Genomic DNA, 15294 nt, shown 5'->3' with positions numbered 1-15294 from the left:
TTCAATGTAAACAACATTACTGTTTTTGTAGATTACATCATTATAACTCTAAGATGTTAGCAAAGAGCAATGGCTCCTTAATTGTATGACAGATATACATATATACAGATATATATAGCCTTGATCAAAATTACAGCTGGCACAAACCAGCAGATGCTGCACCAGCTGAATAAACTACAAGCTCCCTTCCTAAGACTCATCTAGATCAGAACTAAGGTTCTGCGTCTCCTCCTCTACGCCCCCCCTTATCACTAGAGGCGCTCGAATATCTAATGGTGCCAAGCGCGGGGCTGCCTGGAAGGCTGAAAATGAGTCCTGATTCGGAGAAGCAGGAATTGGGGGTAAAAAGGGTGCGGAAACGGCTGAAATGGGCGCAGGTAGGCCGAGGAAACCAGGGCCGAAGCTAGAAGACAAATGGGTTGCCAAGCAAAGACTAGGGAGCAGGGAAGCTAGGCTGTTACATACGGGCCCTGAGGCTTAAAGAACCTGCTTGGAAACAAACTGGCTGCTCCCTCTCACCAAAATCCACCCACCTAACCAAGGATGGCAACCAGCAGCGTCCCCTCATCTGCCGCACGGACCAAGCTTGGTCCCGCCGCTACGCCCGACCGCTCCACAGCGCGCTTCCCCCGGGTCTCTGGATCCCGCCAACTGGTCCAGTGCAATCAAGAGCGGCAGCGGCTGCTAGGCGACACCATTCCCCACCCAGCTAAAGACGGAACAAGGCCCCGGATGCGAGGGGAGCCTACATTTCACGACCTTGGGTGATGCTTTGCGTTTAGATTCTCCTGCAAGGTCCCTTGTACTCTCTGTTAAAGACTGGGAGAAGGTGAGGGATGAGGACTCCAAATCCCAGAGTGCAGTTCTGCATGCAAAGTTTATGCATGCTGGGAAATGAAGTTTCTGAGATGTGGAGGTAGGCCGTTCCCGGCGTGCAATGCGGGAGGCTGCGACGGTGCTGGGGTGGTGGGGGAACGACCCGGAGGCGGGAGGCGCAGTGGCTGAGGCGCGTGTGCGCCGGTGACCAGAATTAGATAGACCATGACTGTGCCTTCAGTGGCGTCACTCGCTGGGCCGCTTTTCCTGAGATTTCCCTAAGCCATCCCCTGGTGGAACTGCTCCCAGGTGAGGTCGGGCTACGGGTCAGCGGCGGGGGAGGAGTTGAGGGGAGCGGTCCCGGCTTAAAGAAGCTCGTGCTTTGGGGCGGAAGGACTCGGTCCAGGTCTGAAGAGGTGGGAAGCACCCTTATCCTTAGGGGTTGCAAACGTTCCCGGGGTGGTACCCTCTGTAAGAAGAAAAAGTTTTAGTTTTCTTTGCTCTCAGAATCCATTCAGTACAGTGGAGTGGGGGCCGCGCCGCCAAGATCGTGATTTCGGGGTGAGTAAAGAATCGAGAAAAGGACACATTCTTTTCTGTCCGCCTTACCTGTAGCACCGTAGCCTTCGTGGATCGGAGGACCTGAAGGTTGAGGTACTGGCATAGAGTGAAGGCTCCAGAGAGGGGAGTTTAGAATTTGTCCAGGCTACTGCTGGGGTGGAGAGAGAAGGGCCTCAGTGCTCACCAGCCCGGAAACTGTCACTTGCTTGGTTACCGAAGATGCCCTTATATGAAAGTGTTCTCAGGTGTTTACAGTTCTTTTGGAGAAAGTTTCCCCATCCTGCTGCGCTCAGCCATTCTGAAATATAATATACTAGTAGGTAACTTTCTCAAAAAGCCTTAAACTTGAAATGACATTTTCAACTGTTTGGACCATTGCCTCTTACAATTATCTTCTTTTTAGGACTTTTTCTTAATTGTAATTGATATATTTTCCTTCTGAAAATATACAGATTTTTTTCCAAACCACGTGTTTGGGTAAAACAAATAGCTCAGTAAAAAATAAAAACATCTCGATTTCGTAAGATACAAATCTGATGAATGTCTTTAAAATGTAGGAATGAATGATGATTTTGTTGTATCCTTTACTGAGATTATATGCCACACACTGTTCATTATCTTTTTCACATGCTTACATTACATCCCCAGAACCTGCGTACCTTGTAACTCTTTTACTTTTTGACTAGTCTGTTGTTTGTTTCAATGAGTTCGTTTTTGTTTTTTGGTTGTTTTGGTTTGTTTTTTTTTTTCTTTTTTTTTTTTTAGATTGGACATGTTAGATCATACGGTATTTGTCTTTTTCCATCTGACTTATTTCACTTAGCATAATGCTCCCAGGGTCCATCCATGTTGTCCCAAATTGCAAGACTTCATTCTTTTCATGGCTGAATAATGTTCCATTGTATGTATACACCACATTTTCTTGATTCATCTGCCAGTGGTCACTTAAGGTATTTCCATGTCTTGGCTATTGTAAATAATTCTGCAATGGATATGGGGGGTATCTGCGATGGATATCTCATCCAGATAGTGGTTTCATTTGCTTCGGATGTGTATCCAGAAGTGTAATTGCTTGATAATATGGTAGTTCTGTTTTAAATCTTGAGTGACCTCCTGGCTGTTTTCTGTAGAGGCTGCACTAGTTTACATTCCCACCAGCAGTGTGCGAGGGTTCTCTCTTCTCCACATCCTTGACCACAGTTGTTATCTTTTGTCTTTAGGATGACAGTAAACTGACAGGTGTGTGGTGGTGTCTCAGGGTTTTGATTTGCATTTCCCTGCTGTAGTGATACTGAGCACCTTTTCATGTATCTGTTGGCCATTTGTAAGTCTTTGGAAGAAGTTCTTTTGTTTTTTTGTTTGTTTAAATGTTTATTTTTGATAGAAAGAATGGGAGAGGGGCAAAGAGAAGAAGACAGAGAATCCCAAGCAGGCTCTGCCCTGACAAAAAAAAAAAAAAAAAAGAAACTCTGGGCTCAAACTCACGAACCTGTGAGGTCAAGACCTGGGCCGAAATCAAGAGTTGGACTCTTAACTGACTGAGCCACCCAGGTGCCTATGCCTGTTTTTAAATCAGATTCTTTTGTTTTTTTTGCTGTTGAGATGTTTAAGTTCCTTACATATTTCAGATATTAATCCTTTATCAGATGTATGATTTGCAGGTATTTTCTCCCATTCCATAAGTTGCCTTTTCATTTTGTTAATAGTTTGGTGTGCAGAAGCTTTTTAGTTTAATGTAGTCCCACTTGTTTATTTTTCCTTTTTGCGTTTGGTTTCAAATCCAAAAAAAAAAAATCATTGTCAAGGTCAGTGTCGAGGAGTTTACCTTTATGTTTACTTCTAGGAGTTTTATGGTTTCAGGTCTTACACTCAAGTCTTTAATCCATTTTGTATCGATTTTTGTGAGTACTGTAAGATTATGCACTTTCATTCTTTGACATGTGGCTCTCCAGTTTTCCCAACACCAGTTATTAGACTCTACTTTCTTCGTTATGTATTTTTGGTCCTTTGTTCATTTCTGGGCTGTCTTGTTCCATTAATCTGTATATTTTATGCAAATGCCATAACTATACAAATGCCAATACTATAACTTTGTCACACTATCTCACTTACTCTTCATCACAGTCCAGTGGAGTAGGTGCCTATATTATCCTCATTTTCCAACTAAGTTAAAAACTTAAGCTTGGAGAAGTTAAGTACTGTGCTTAAATAGTGTGATATTGGGCATGGATCTTTCTGGCTGGAGGTCATTCTCTTGACTGCCATACTACCTCCTCAGGCATGCTGGAACCAGTATCTGTGGAGTGCTTCTTCTTCAGTCTTGCTGTCTGTAGTAAATATCACATTCTAATGATGTAACTTTGTTTACTCAAGAATTTGAATTACGTTTTTCATGTTCAGTTTTTAATTCATAATTTAGCAAGGAAGGGAAGAGATGAGATCTAATCATGTGCTTAAAACTGCATATTTATTTTCGTGGAATCTGATTTTTCTGTAGCACCTTGTTTTTTTTCTTGTTTTTCATTCATTATCACTATTCTGTATATTCATTTACTAGTTTCGTTTGTCTGTTTTCACCTTTACTACCCTTAGTTCCCCTCATCCTCTTGTTCACATTTATATTGCCAGCATCTCAAGGTACCTGGTCTAATGGTAAATTTTATTTTCACTTTTCAGAAGTGAAAATAAATTCAGAGAAGCTAAGTAATTTCCTAATAGTTAATGAATCTAAGACTGTTACCCAGATCTCAATTACAGTCCTGACAAAATGCAAAATCTTAAATTTCATTTTTTTTTTTTTACTCTAACAATATTTTTGAGCTTGTACACTGTCCTAGCATTGACTTATAACCTCCTTAGGAGCTTTCCAGGTGTAATCCGAAACTGGCTTCTGAACATGGAGGGCAGAGAGACAAAGGGGAAGGCCATTCCAGGTTGGTAGGTGGCAGCTTCACTAAGTAAAGGGTACTTACCTATGAGGCTTGTCTTGCATAGTGGAAAGACTAATGAACCCCTGCACCCACCCAATCTGAAAAGCTTATATAGAGAGGCCTTAACTGGGTTCAGTCAAGTATATTGTGCAGGTGTTCTCAACACCATATCATTATCTCAAGGCTATGTCCTTGCAGTAGCCTTTGGGATAGCAAAGCTTGCATGAAAAGCAAACAACCCACATTCCAACTGGAGGGGACAGATCACTTGGGCCCAATTTATAGATCAGCTGGCAGTCACATTTGTTTTTTGTTTTTTTTTTAAGTTTATTTTGGCGTGCAGGTGGGGAAAAGGCAGAGGGGGAGAAAAAGAGAATCCTGAGCTGACTCTGTGCTGTCAGCACAAAGCCCTATGCGGGGCTCAATCCCACAAACATGACCTGAGCCAAAATCAAAAATCAGAGGTTTAACCAACTGGCCCACTCAGGCCCCCCTGTCAGTCACATCTTTTCAATGACCTTCCCCAACAGCTAGACAAGGGCGATACAACAGGAAACAAGTTTGCTATGGTCTACGTCCTTATGCATTATAGTATGTACGTAGCTGTGAATCAAATTTAACTCAAGTTCTACTTCAGTCACTCTAATTTTGAGGAAAATCGCTAAAACTGTTATTTTTTTTTTTATCATATTTTCTGCATCAGTCAGTTTTTACAAAGAGAAGAGTGATACCAAGAGATGTGATAATTTTATAAATGTCCTTGCTACAGGAACACTTGCCTGGACCTGCCTTCTGTCTTCTCTCTGGTTTTATGAGCAGTTTTATTTAATCAAAATCATTTCACAAAAAAGACTTTCCCTTTTGTAATTGCTACCTCTGTTCCCTGTATCAGTCAACTTATTTTGTTCAGATATTACTTCCATTCCCTTTTTTGCTGCTTTATCAAGAAAATGAATGGTAGGTTATTTTCCAGCATCTATAATAAAGCATAACCATGAGAACTTTAGTATCCACTGTGTATAAAATATTTCATTTTGTCTGTTCTAGTAGAGAAGATTCAGTGTGCAGCAAGCTGACACTTGTCTCTTGACATGAGACTGGAAAGATTAGGAAGAGTCAGAGTAAATACTTCATAAGCTTTGCAGGCCAAAGTTTTATACACTTTAAAATAGTCATAAAATGGGGCGCCTGGGTGGCGCAGTCGGTTAAGTGTCCGACTTCAGCCAGGTCACGATCTCGCGGTCCGTGAGTTCGAGCCCCGCGTCAGGCTCTGGGCTGATGGCTCGGAGCCTGGAGCCTGTTTCTGATTCTGTGTCTCCCTCTCTCTCTGTCCCTCCCCCGTTCATGCTCTGTCTCTCTCTGTCCCAAAAATAAATAAAAAACGTTGAAAAAAATTAAAAAAAAAAAATAAAATAGTCATAAAATACAGATTATTCTTATTGGAGAAGATCATGAAATTATTGAACTGAGAGAACTCTACTTCCCAGGTTAGTCACAAATTCATATAAAATTTTCCTGTAGGTTTATTTTTTCCACAGTTGTACTACTGGATTTTTAGAAAAAGGGGTACATGGTAACAAACACCTATGAGAATCTCATCTTTGATATAATGGTCAAGTAAGCATTTTTGCTTTCCTTTCTTTATGTTTAACAAGCATGTAAGGTACTATCATCTCTAGGTAAAGAAAGAGAGCATTGAACCCCCTCTCCATGTCACAAGGCTTCTCATTTGCAGTGAGCTTGAGCTTGGAGCAGAAGACAATCCCTAAAGTTAAATCAAGTTGAGGGTTTTGATTATTATGTTGGCATTGAGCACATCAATTACTGAATGGAACTGTTTGCAACTTAATGTGATTGTATAACTCTTAATTACCTAACTATATTTAGAAATCCTGGGAACTGTCCAAGTTTTTTAAAGTAACATTTTATAACCTTATGTTTTGTAAACCTTTAAATTCAACCTAAAAGTCTTATTATGTTTGTAAACTTACACGCCCCCCCACCCCCTTTTTTATATAATTCAAATTGAAAGGACTAAATGCATAAGCTACATTTAAAACTTGGTTAAATTGCCTTAATTTAAAATTGCATTTATAATTTTAATATATTTTTATTATTTTTTTAATGTTTATTTTTGAGAGAGAGCATGAGCATGGGAGGGGCAGAGAGAGAGAGAGGGGGAGACAGAATTTGAAGCAGGCTCTGTGCTGAGAGCAGAGAGCCAGATAGGAGGCTCAAACTCAGGAACCCGTGAGATCATGACCTGAGCCGAAGTCGGATGCTTAACCAACTGAACCTAATTTTTATTCAAGGACTCAAGACACCTGACTTAAAAAGCAAAATTTTCTCAGTACTTAAAACAATTTGTATACACCTAATAAATTAAACTTAAAACTATAGCAACTCCCAAGTCTTTACAAAAATTCCAATATATTTGCAAACTTGGCTAAATTAGTATACTTTTCAGCTAAAAAGCCTAAATCCACAAACTGCATGGCCAATAATTTAATATTATGTATATTTTACATATCATTGTGTCATATAAAATTGCATTTTAAATTATTTTTGAAGCTCATATATCAAGAGTCTACAGTGTATAAGATTATTCTGAACATTATAAGTACTCTAATAATCAAATACATGTTAATTCCCAAATATAACTGTGAAGTAGTAAAACCACGGGTTTAATTTACTCCTATTTCCTCTATTTATTTTAATTTTTCCTGTGGTGAGAATGTTTAACCAAATAGTTTAACAGCAGTTTGAGGTAAGAACTCCAAGTGTCACCAGGTCAGGGACCTGACGTTATTTATGGGAGAGAGGTTTCTGACCGATACACAAGACCTGATTTTCATCTATCCCATGGTGGATGTTCTGAGTTGTTTTGTTTTCCTAAATTTCAATTACACACACACACACTGTAAGAGTAACATGGTTCTCACCATTAGGTGCTCTGTTTATACCTTCTTGGGAGTGTTGTTCAAGAACCTTCTGACCTATTCTAGTATGAAGTGGTTAGTTGACTTGCTTGCATGGTTGTCATTCTGGGTATTTCTTTTTTTGCTTTGTTTTGTTTAGTTTTTGTTTTCTTCTGGGTATTTCTTTTGTTGCTATCTTGCATTGGATCCCCTGTCTCCTGATTTCCCTCTCTCTGTTTCTTAGTATACTCCCTAATTTTACTGGTATACATCTTCTATTAGTTTCCTGAAAAGAGGAGACAGAGGTAATGTTTTTAAGACCTTGAATGTCTTAAAATATTTTTATTCTAGTTTCTTAGTTGGGTAATTTGTGTTTATTAACATAGAATTTTAGGTTGGAAATTATTATCCCTCAGAAACTTGAAGCATTACTCCCTTTTTCTTCTGCATCTAGCTTCCGGTATTAGTGAAAGAAAAAAAAAAAAAGATTTGTTTGGATTCATAATCTTTGGTATGGAACCTGTTTTCTTTGTGGAAGCTTTTAGAGTCCTTTTTGTTTGTTTCCAGAGTTGTAATATTTTATAAGATTCTATACCAGTTTGTAAAAAAGAGCTGGAGTGTCTCAAAATGTATATAGACAGACTTCTGGTTAACCCTCATTTTCAGTTTGCTGCCTTCTGACTTGTGTCTTCTGTGTCAGACACCTTGTATTTCACCTATTTCAGAGAGGAAGTCTCTGATCTTCTCCCCTGCTATAGAAGAGGTCACTTGCCTGTACCCAATGGGAAAGGGGTCCTAAATTCTAACAAATCCATATGTTCCAACCTATTTCTTGAGATCTTGTCACCAGTTTTGAGATTGATGCTGGCAGGGATGCAAAAAACTTTTTAAGTTTTCCACCTTAAGCTTTAGATTCACTTTCCTGAGCTCTGTTAGGTCACTTGATAAATTTTGTTTTTCCAGCTTCCAAAACTTGCTATGATTGCCTCTCCAGTGGTGTTTATCCTTGGGAATTTATACCCCCCTTTCTTTTCTCTTTTAATACTTTGTCATTTTAGTGTGTAGTTGAGAATGAGTGAGGCAAATAATGCCTGGTCAGTCTCCAATCTTTAAACAAGTGCTATCAGCTTTTTCTATGATAATAAGGTATAAGGTCTTACTCTTTAGAGATGATAAATCACTTGTGGACTCAAGATAAACCCTTAGATAATTTTTCTTTTAGTTAAAACTATCCTTCAAAAGGTACAGCTAATTTCCTTTGGTGATTGGTAGCATTGGGTTTTGCATTTCTTTAAGTGTAATATATTCTAAGGTTTTCCTATCCAATTCTAAAGGCACTTTAATAGGCTTGTGTGTGTATCTTTATATAAACTTAGGTCTGATTTTAAATCTCTCTCTGCCCTCCCTACTGTATTCTTCCTCTCTACATCTAGGCCAGATGTATATCAGGCCTTAGATCTTTTGGCTCTGTGAGTGATGTATTGTTTCTTCTTGCTGTTATAACAAATTATCACAAACATGCTGGCTTAAAGTAACAAAAATTCTATTTACTTATTTTTTTACTGTTTATTTATTCTTGAGAAGAGAGAGCATGAGCAGGGGAGGGTCAGAAAGTGGGAGACACTGAATCCCAAGCAGGCTCCAAGCTGTCAGCACAGAGTACGATGCAGGGCTCAAACTCATAAACCGGGAGATTATGACCTAAGCCGAAGTCAGACGCATAATGGACTGAGCCACACAGGCGCCCCAACAAATTTATTTTTATAACTATGGACATGCAAAATGGGTTTCACTAGACTAAAATTGAAATGTCAATAGGGCTGTGGTCCCTTTAGAATCTAATGAAGAAAGTGGTTTTTTTGCCTTTCCACCTTCTAGAGGCTGCCATCATTCCTTGCCTTACGGCCCTAGCCTGCTGTCACATCACTCTCATCTCTGCTTTTCTGACTCTTCTGCCTGCCTTTTGTAAGGTTTCGTGTCATTGAATTGGCCCACCAGATAATTAAGGATATAATCTCTTCATCTCAAAACCCTCCATGTAATCACAACTTGTAAAGTCTCTTTTGCCATGTAAGGTAACATATTCACAGGATCAGGGGATTTGGATGTGGACAGTTTGGGAGAGGGGCATAGTTCTATCTTCCACAAGTGATGAGCCTAAAATGATACTAATGATACTACTCAAGCTAAAAAAGTATATCATCAGCTTGTTTTTCAAGAGTACCCTTATTTTAATTATAGGGCTGATTCTTCAGTATCATCCAGTAATTATAGTGCCTTTTACTCTAAACCATTTTCTCACTGAATCCTTTATTTAAAAAAAAAAAAAATTATTTTGAGAGAGCACCAATGAGAAGGGGCAGAGGGGCGGGAGGGGGTGGGAGAGAATTGCAAGCAAGCTCTGCGCTGTCAGTGCAGAGCCAGACACGGGGCTCCATCCTTTGCATCCCTGAGATACGTGATTTGAGCTGAAATCAAGAGCTGGATGCTTAACCGACTGAGCCACCCAGGTACCCCTCACTGAATCCTCTCTAAAACAATGACTTAATTATGAATTTTCATGTGTGAAGCCCATTCCCTATATTAAAACCATTTGTGGTAAAAAGAAAAAGAAACACTATTTAGAACTGGGTTTTAAGCTTATATGGGCCAGATAACATAAATCAGTCAAACAAGTCAGGGTTAAAGACGAGACGATACTTAAATGGCTAGTATACAGCTAGCTTAGGCTTAGAATTCCTATAGAGACATTTAAGACAGATATGTTTAAAAGGTTTTAACCAAACCAAGGCTGTGGGCTGTAAGTTTGGACACCTGATTTAGGTAATAGTTGATCTTCTAGTATATTAAGTACTAAAATAGAAGTTTCAAGATACATTTCAGAAAATCCATGTTCAATGTTTTTTCAAATATTTGTTTTCCCACAAAAATTTACTGTCCTTCCCACTAAGATTTATTTACTACTCCTTGAGTACACCATACTAGTTTTTTTTAAAGTTTTTTGTATGTATATCTGTTTCCCTGAGTAATCTGACCTGTGACGACTTATAAGGAATTCACTATCTAGTTAGCTAGAGATATAAATCCAGAGATTAAGTGGTGTGATTGTAGTAGAGGTATGAAATTCATGAAGCAGCAATTCATTTTAAGTTAGAAATTTGAAGAGAGTGGGCAGCTAATGCTTTTTAGAGGTGGATGATATTTGAGCTGAGCTTTGAAATACTCTCAAGGAGAATTAGCATTCGCTATTTTACTTATCCTTCTACTAAAATTTTACTTATTTGAAAAAAATGATGCTTATTTTATTTTCATGATTTTTCCCTCCTAGATTTTATCCACAAGTGCTTGTGGAAAAGATGGCTGATATTAACCTCAAAGAAGTAACCTTAATAGTAGGTGTGGTTACTGCCTGCTATTGGAACAGCCTCTTTTGTGGTTTTGTTTTTGATGATGTTTCAGCAATACTGGATAATAAAGACCTGCATCCATCTACACCTTTAAAAACTTTATTTCAGAATGACTTCTGGGGAACCCCTATGTCTGAGGTAAGTAGTTATTAATTGCTTATATGTATCTCAGGTTTTAAATAATTCTAGTAGTTTATTACTCATAATTCTTTATCAACATTGACATCATAGCATTTATGAATTTGTTTCCCAAAAATTTGTATGTTACATAGGAAGTTGAAGATGTGGTTATCATCTTTAAAGCAGTACATGGTTCTTTCCTTAGATGTATACCTTGGTTTAATCTTTTTAAAAATAATATATGTGTGTGAAAACCAAACATTAGTATATGAGTAAGTGTAAACAAATCTATTTCTTGCTAATTTTCTCTTTTTCCATGATTCAGGCCAAAGAGATGACCACTTTGGATATATTTAACCATCTGAAAATATGTGACTTCAGTATAAATAGATTAGACTTTTTTTTTGAGAGTGATAGTGCATGTGAGCACTCACGTGATCATGAGTTTAGGAAGGGCAGAGAGAGAGAATCCCAAGCAGGCTTTAAATATGGAAGTTTCTCAAGGGTGGGGGTGAAGTCTGTCATTCCTTTAGTCACAGCACATAAGTATTTTTTCTTGTTAAAAAGCAGACTTTATTTTCTTAAACCTTCCTGTTCTCACCTAATTCTAGCCTTTAAAAAAATACATATTTGATAATGAGGAAAAAATATGGTTCTATAATAAGATACATTATTTTCTAGTCAGTTTATTTCCTTCTACCCCTACCTTTTATCCCCAGAGACCCTTAGAACCCATTCCTACAACTTAAGCTAGTATCTGTTGTGATTTTAATCATGGCATTGAGATTTTAAACTGAAAGGTTAGCTGGCTAGATTAAAGGTCTCATGAAAGTTATACCTTCGTGTCAATATGATTTCCTCAGCTTTACAAATACAATATTTGATTTTGTTCAAAGCACCTGTAAGTGGGCACACTAAGAAAATACTCATAATAATAGACTCAGACAAAATGAACAAATTAGAATAACAATATATGGTGGAGATTGTTGCTTCCTCCTGTTTTCAGATGGGCATCTTCTTTTCCTGTTGGGAAACATGCCACTAGGGAAAAATTGTTCTGAATAGTATTTAGGTATTATATGTTTTCTTGACAAGCCTGGAATTAGCACAAAGATCTAATGGTTGATGTCCATGAGTAATGATAGGCTAGAAGCCTGTGTGCAGATCACCAAACCTTTATAAGGATTTTTATGCCAGTATAGAGCTTAAAGACCCATTTTGGGCTTAGAACATTCTCCTGAACTGTATGAATACTGGCACATTAGGGATCTTTAGACTCCTTTTGACTTCTCAGTGTTTAGATCATCTCTTTTATAAACCCATTCTTTAGATAGTAATACTCTGTTTTTGAATGGTTCGGTGTATTATAAATCTGGCTGCGTATTACAGTTGCCTGGGGCACTTAAAATGTTACCAAGGCTCTACTCAAACTTTTTAGTTACAGTTAGCTCAGAATGGGATGTTACCATCAATATTTTTGTCTTGTTCTTTTTGTGTGTGTTCGCTTTTTTTATTGTAGGATTTTGGGGGGGGTAGAGGATTGGGTGTTTCTTAAGTTATCCAAGTGATTCTCTGGTGCAGCCATGGTTGAGAACCACTGAGCTGTAATGAGCCACTCTCTTCTGGCATTTGGCCTACAATATATCTATCTTAAGGTAACGTTTGCAAATAATCCCATTGCACTAGATATTGCCTCCGCTATATGGAGATTCACATTAGCAGGGAGCTGTCAGCTAATTCACTCATTATATTCATGCCTATGTTTCTATTACCACCTAATAATATGAGTAATTAAATTTTCTTTTAATACACCTGAATTTAATAATGATCTATATTATTTTGTTTGTAATATAACTGTTTTACTGTACTTTCACAGAGTAAACCTGTTATCTGCTATGCTAATGATTATTTGTCATAGCAGAGTCTCAGATTACTAATGAATTGTGTAAATACAGTAAAATACTGGTTTGTGAGCATAATTTGTTCCGGAAACATGCTTGTAATCCAAAGCACTTCTATGTCAAAGCAAATTTCCCCATAAGAAATAATGGAAACTCAGATGATTTGTTCCAGAACCCAAAAATATTCATATAAAAATGATCACAATACTGTAATGTCATAGACTCTGGGCCTAGAGTTCTTTCTTGTCTAGCAAGAAAGCGGGATGCAGGATTAAAATGCGAAAGATGGCTAATGTCCAGGAGAAGACAAGAGCCCCTGATTAAGGGTCCTTGCTCCTTTCTTATTAGGATCAGAAGGCCTACAAACATGGTGATGAACGTGCAGAAAGAGACAATGAAACTGTAAACATTAACTCATGGACTCATGGGAAAGGGGATCTTGAAGATATGTGGAGTTAGGGGTTTGGGTTAATACAAAACAAAAAATCCTGGTGCCCAGAGGAAGGTTGTTTACAGCAGACCGCAGGCACCACCTGTTTACCTAAACTTGTCTGGGGACAAGAAAGGTGGAACATGTAACCTCAGAGTCAACTAGGAACCTTTCTTTTGTTAACTAGCTCTGCTCTGGGCAGCTTTGCCCTGTAGTGGTCTATAGCCCTATTTACCTGTTTACCTAATTTGGTCCTTCTGCAAAAGCAGCTTTCTGCTATAATACTAAGTTGGGGAGTTGGGGGGGTGGGGGGGGCGGGTGGTATCTTCCCTGAATACCTAATCTTATTTACCTCATATACTTTTGTATTGGGGCATTGGCCCACCCTCTCTATACTTATTTACCTAATCTTGTTTACCCAAATTTGGGTGTGAGTATCCTATGGCTTTTTAATTCTTTATGCCTTGTTAACCCAACAGTGCAGGCTCAGGGAATTCCTAAGCTTATTCCATTATCACACTGCAATATAATATAAAATTAAGAAAATACAAAATATAAAGAAAAATTAATCTGCACTTTTGAAAACTTTAGTGGCTGGTGTGAGGGAGACAAGAGAGAAGAGGGTTATTGTGTAGGACAACTTTCACCATCACTAACGGAATCACTGCTATCTATAGACTCCATGGAATCTTTCTCTTTTTATGCAACTTAAACAAAGAACCTATCCACTGGCACTTGCTTTTGCCTCCTTTTGAGGATTTCGTGGAAATGTGACATTGCATTGCCATTAAATAGATTCATCACTCACACTGCCACAGCCTTATTTGGGTGGTGCATTTCTATAAAATTTTGCACCGTTTCCACATTTTACACATCTCCCTAATCTCATTTGAAGTGAGGGATTCCTCTACCTTTTTCTCCTCCTCTCCAGATGAGATGCAGATGTAGACTTCCCATTAAATCTTGCAGTTTCGGCCACTTGCATGCCTTGTTTGTACTGCTCAATGATTTCCTTCTTAACATCCACCATGATCATCTCCTTCTCACTGCCTTTCTTTTCAACCGTTTTCTGCATGGGGGCCGTCATATACGCTTTCAGAGATACTACAATACAATATTAATAAATTCTTGTCATATTTAATGAAACTGACAGTAAGACAGCAGAGGAAAGAGTCTATATCTGAAGGCAGTCTGACCTAAAATGAAACAAAGCATTCCTTAGCTTACTCTTGTGTGAAAAAGTGAAGTACGTACATAGGTGGTTTGAAGTGACAAACAAGACACTAGTGCCAGTTGTGGGCACCCTCCAGAGTTCTGAAGCCACCGATTTCTGCCACAGCCTGAGATCAAGCATGTGACCATGGGAGATGGTCACCCACAATTCCACAGCCAGAGAGACAGAGAGACAGAGCGAGAGAGAGAGGGAGAGAGTGAGCCATTGGGTCAGTTGTGATCATGTGACTTTGTTTCACATACTACTATTGTAAGACATGACTCATTTATCAAGTTAAAATTTATTAGAAATATTTCCTTGTTTTGTGGAATACTTACAGAGTTACTTTTACAATCCAAGATTTACTATAATTAGTTATTTTAATAATTAATTTTTTAATTGGCCATTACCTATGGCTCTCTAATAGACCTAACAAAAAAAATCATGTATATTGCAATTAAAAATAACCTATTCCCCCTGCATTTTCAGACTTCATCCATTCAGCTGGCAAATATGTCCCATTGGAACTATGGTAACATTTTAGGCTCTCAAAAGGTTTCTAGAACCTTTTTTTTTGCTTTTGGATACAAATCATGTCAGTTCAGTATAGTGCCTTAAAAATAATTTTGTCTGCATGAGCTAAAGCCAATGATGTACAGAAATTAAGCAGCAAAGAACATTCTAAGTAGACAACACTCATGGTGTGTGTAGTCAGTATAGAGATACTAAAATGTTCCTATTTTCAAAGGAGAAATATTTGTTCCTTGTGGTTCCTAACATTCCTGGTAGGGATGAAAAGCTTACAAGTATAATACCAGGGTCCCAGCAAGATATGGTAAGAGGTAAGAGAGCAAAGAAGCTGAATTTGAATGCCCTTACATAAAATTTTTATTTATTTATTTTTTTCAATATATGAAATTTATTGTCAAATTGATTTGCGTACAACACCCAGTGCTCATCCCAAAAGGTGCCCTCCTCAATACCCATTACCCACCCTC

At 38.3% G+C, this 15294-nt stretch overlaps 2 protein-coding genes across 13 annotated transcripts in view; one reads left to right on the top strand and one right to left on the bottom strand.

Annotated features, from left to right (window-relative positions):
* CEP290 (centrosomal protein 290) overlaps nt 1-829 on the bottom strand; it is a 99506-nt gene extending 98677 nt beyond the window's left edge. For 4 of the 9 annotated variants that reach the window (XR_005795395.1, XM_040491265.1, XM_040491266.1 and 1 more), the window contains exon 1: nt 534-777. The gene's annotated coding sequence lies outside the window, so the exon portion shown is untranslated. Of the gene's footprint in view, nt 1-533 lie in introns of all 9 variants that reach the window. The other 5 variants (XR_005795396.1, XM_040491270.1, XM_040491271.1 and 2 more) reach the window with 5 other exon arrangements.
* Nucleotides 830-941: 112 nt separating this feature from the next.
* The window catches only part of TMTC3 (transmembrane O-mannosyltransferase targeting cadherins 3), a 60414-nt gene continuing 46061 nt past the window's right edge, over nt 942-15294 (top strand). For all 4 annotated transcript variants that reach the window (XR_005795399.1, XR_005795398.1, XR_005795397.1 and 1 more), the window contains exons 1-2: nt 942-1125; nt 10554-10770. Coding sequence is in view for 1 of the 4 variants with exons in the window: in XM_040491272.1 (XP_040347206.1) it covers nt 10582-10770 (189 nt within the window). In the remaining 3 variants the exon portion in view is untranslated. The remainder of the gene's footprint in view (nt 1126-10553; nt 10771-15294) is intronic.

This window comes from Herpailurus yagouaroundi, unplaced genomic scaffold (assembly GCF_014898765.1).
Source record: "Herpailurus yagouaroundi ecotype Mexico unplaced genomic scaffold, PumYag 182, whole genome shotgun sequence".
Classification (NCBI taxonomy): Eukaryota; Metazoa; Chordata; class Mammalia; order Carnivora; family Felidae; genus Herpailurus; species Herpailurus yagouaroundi.
The sequence above is the reverse complement of the archived record's forward strand: the minus strand, read 5'-3'. Positions and strand labels throughout refer to the sequence as shown.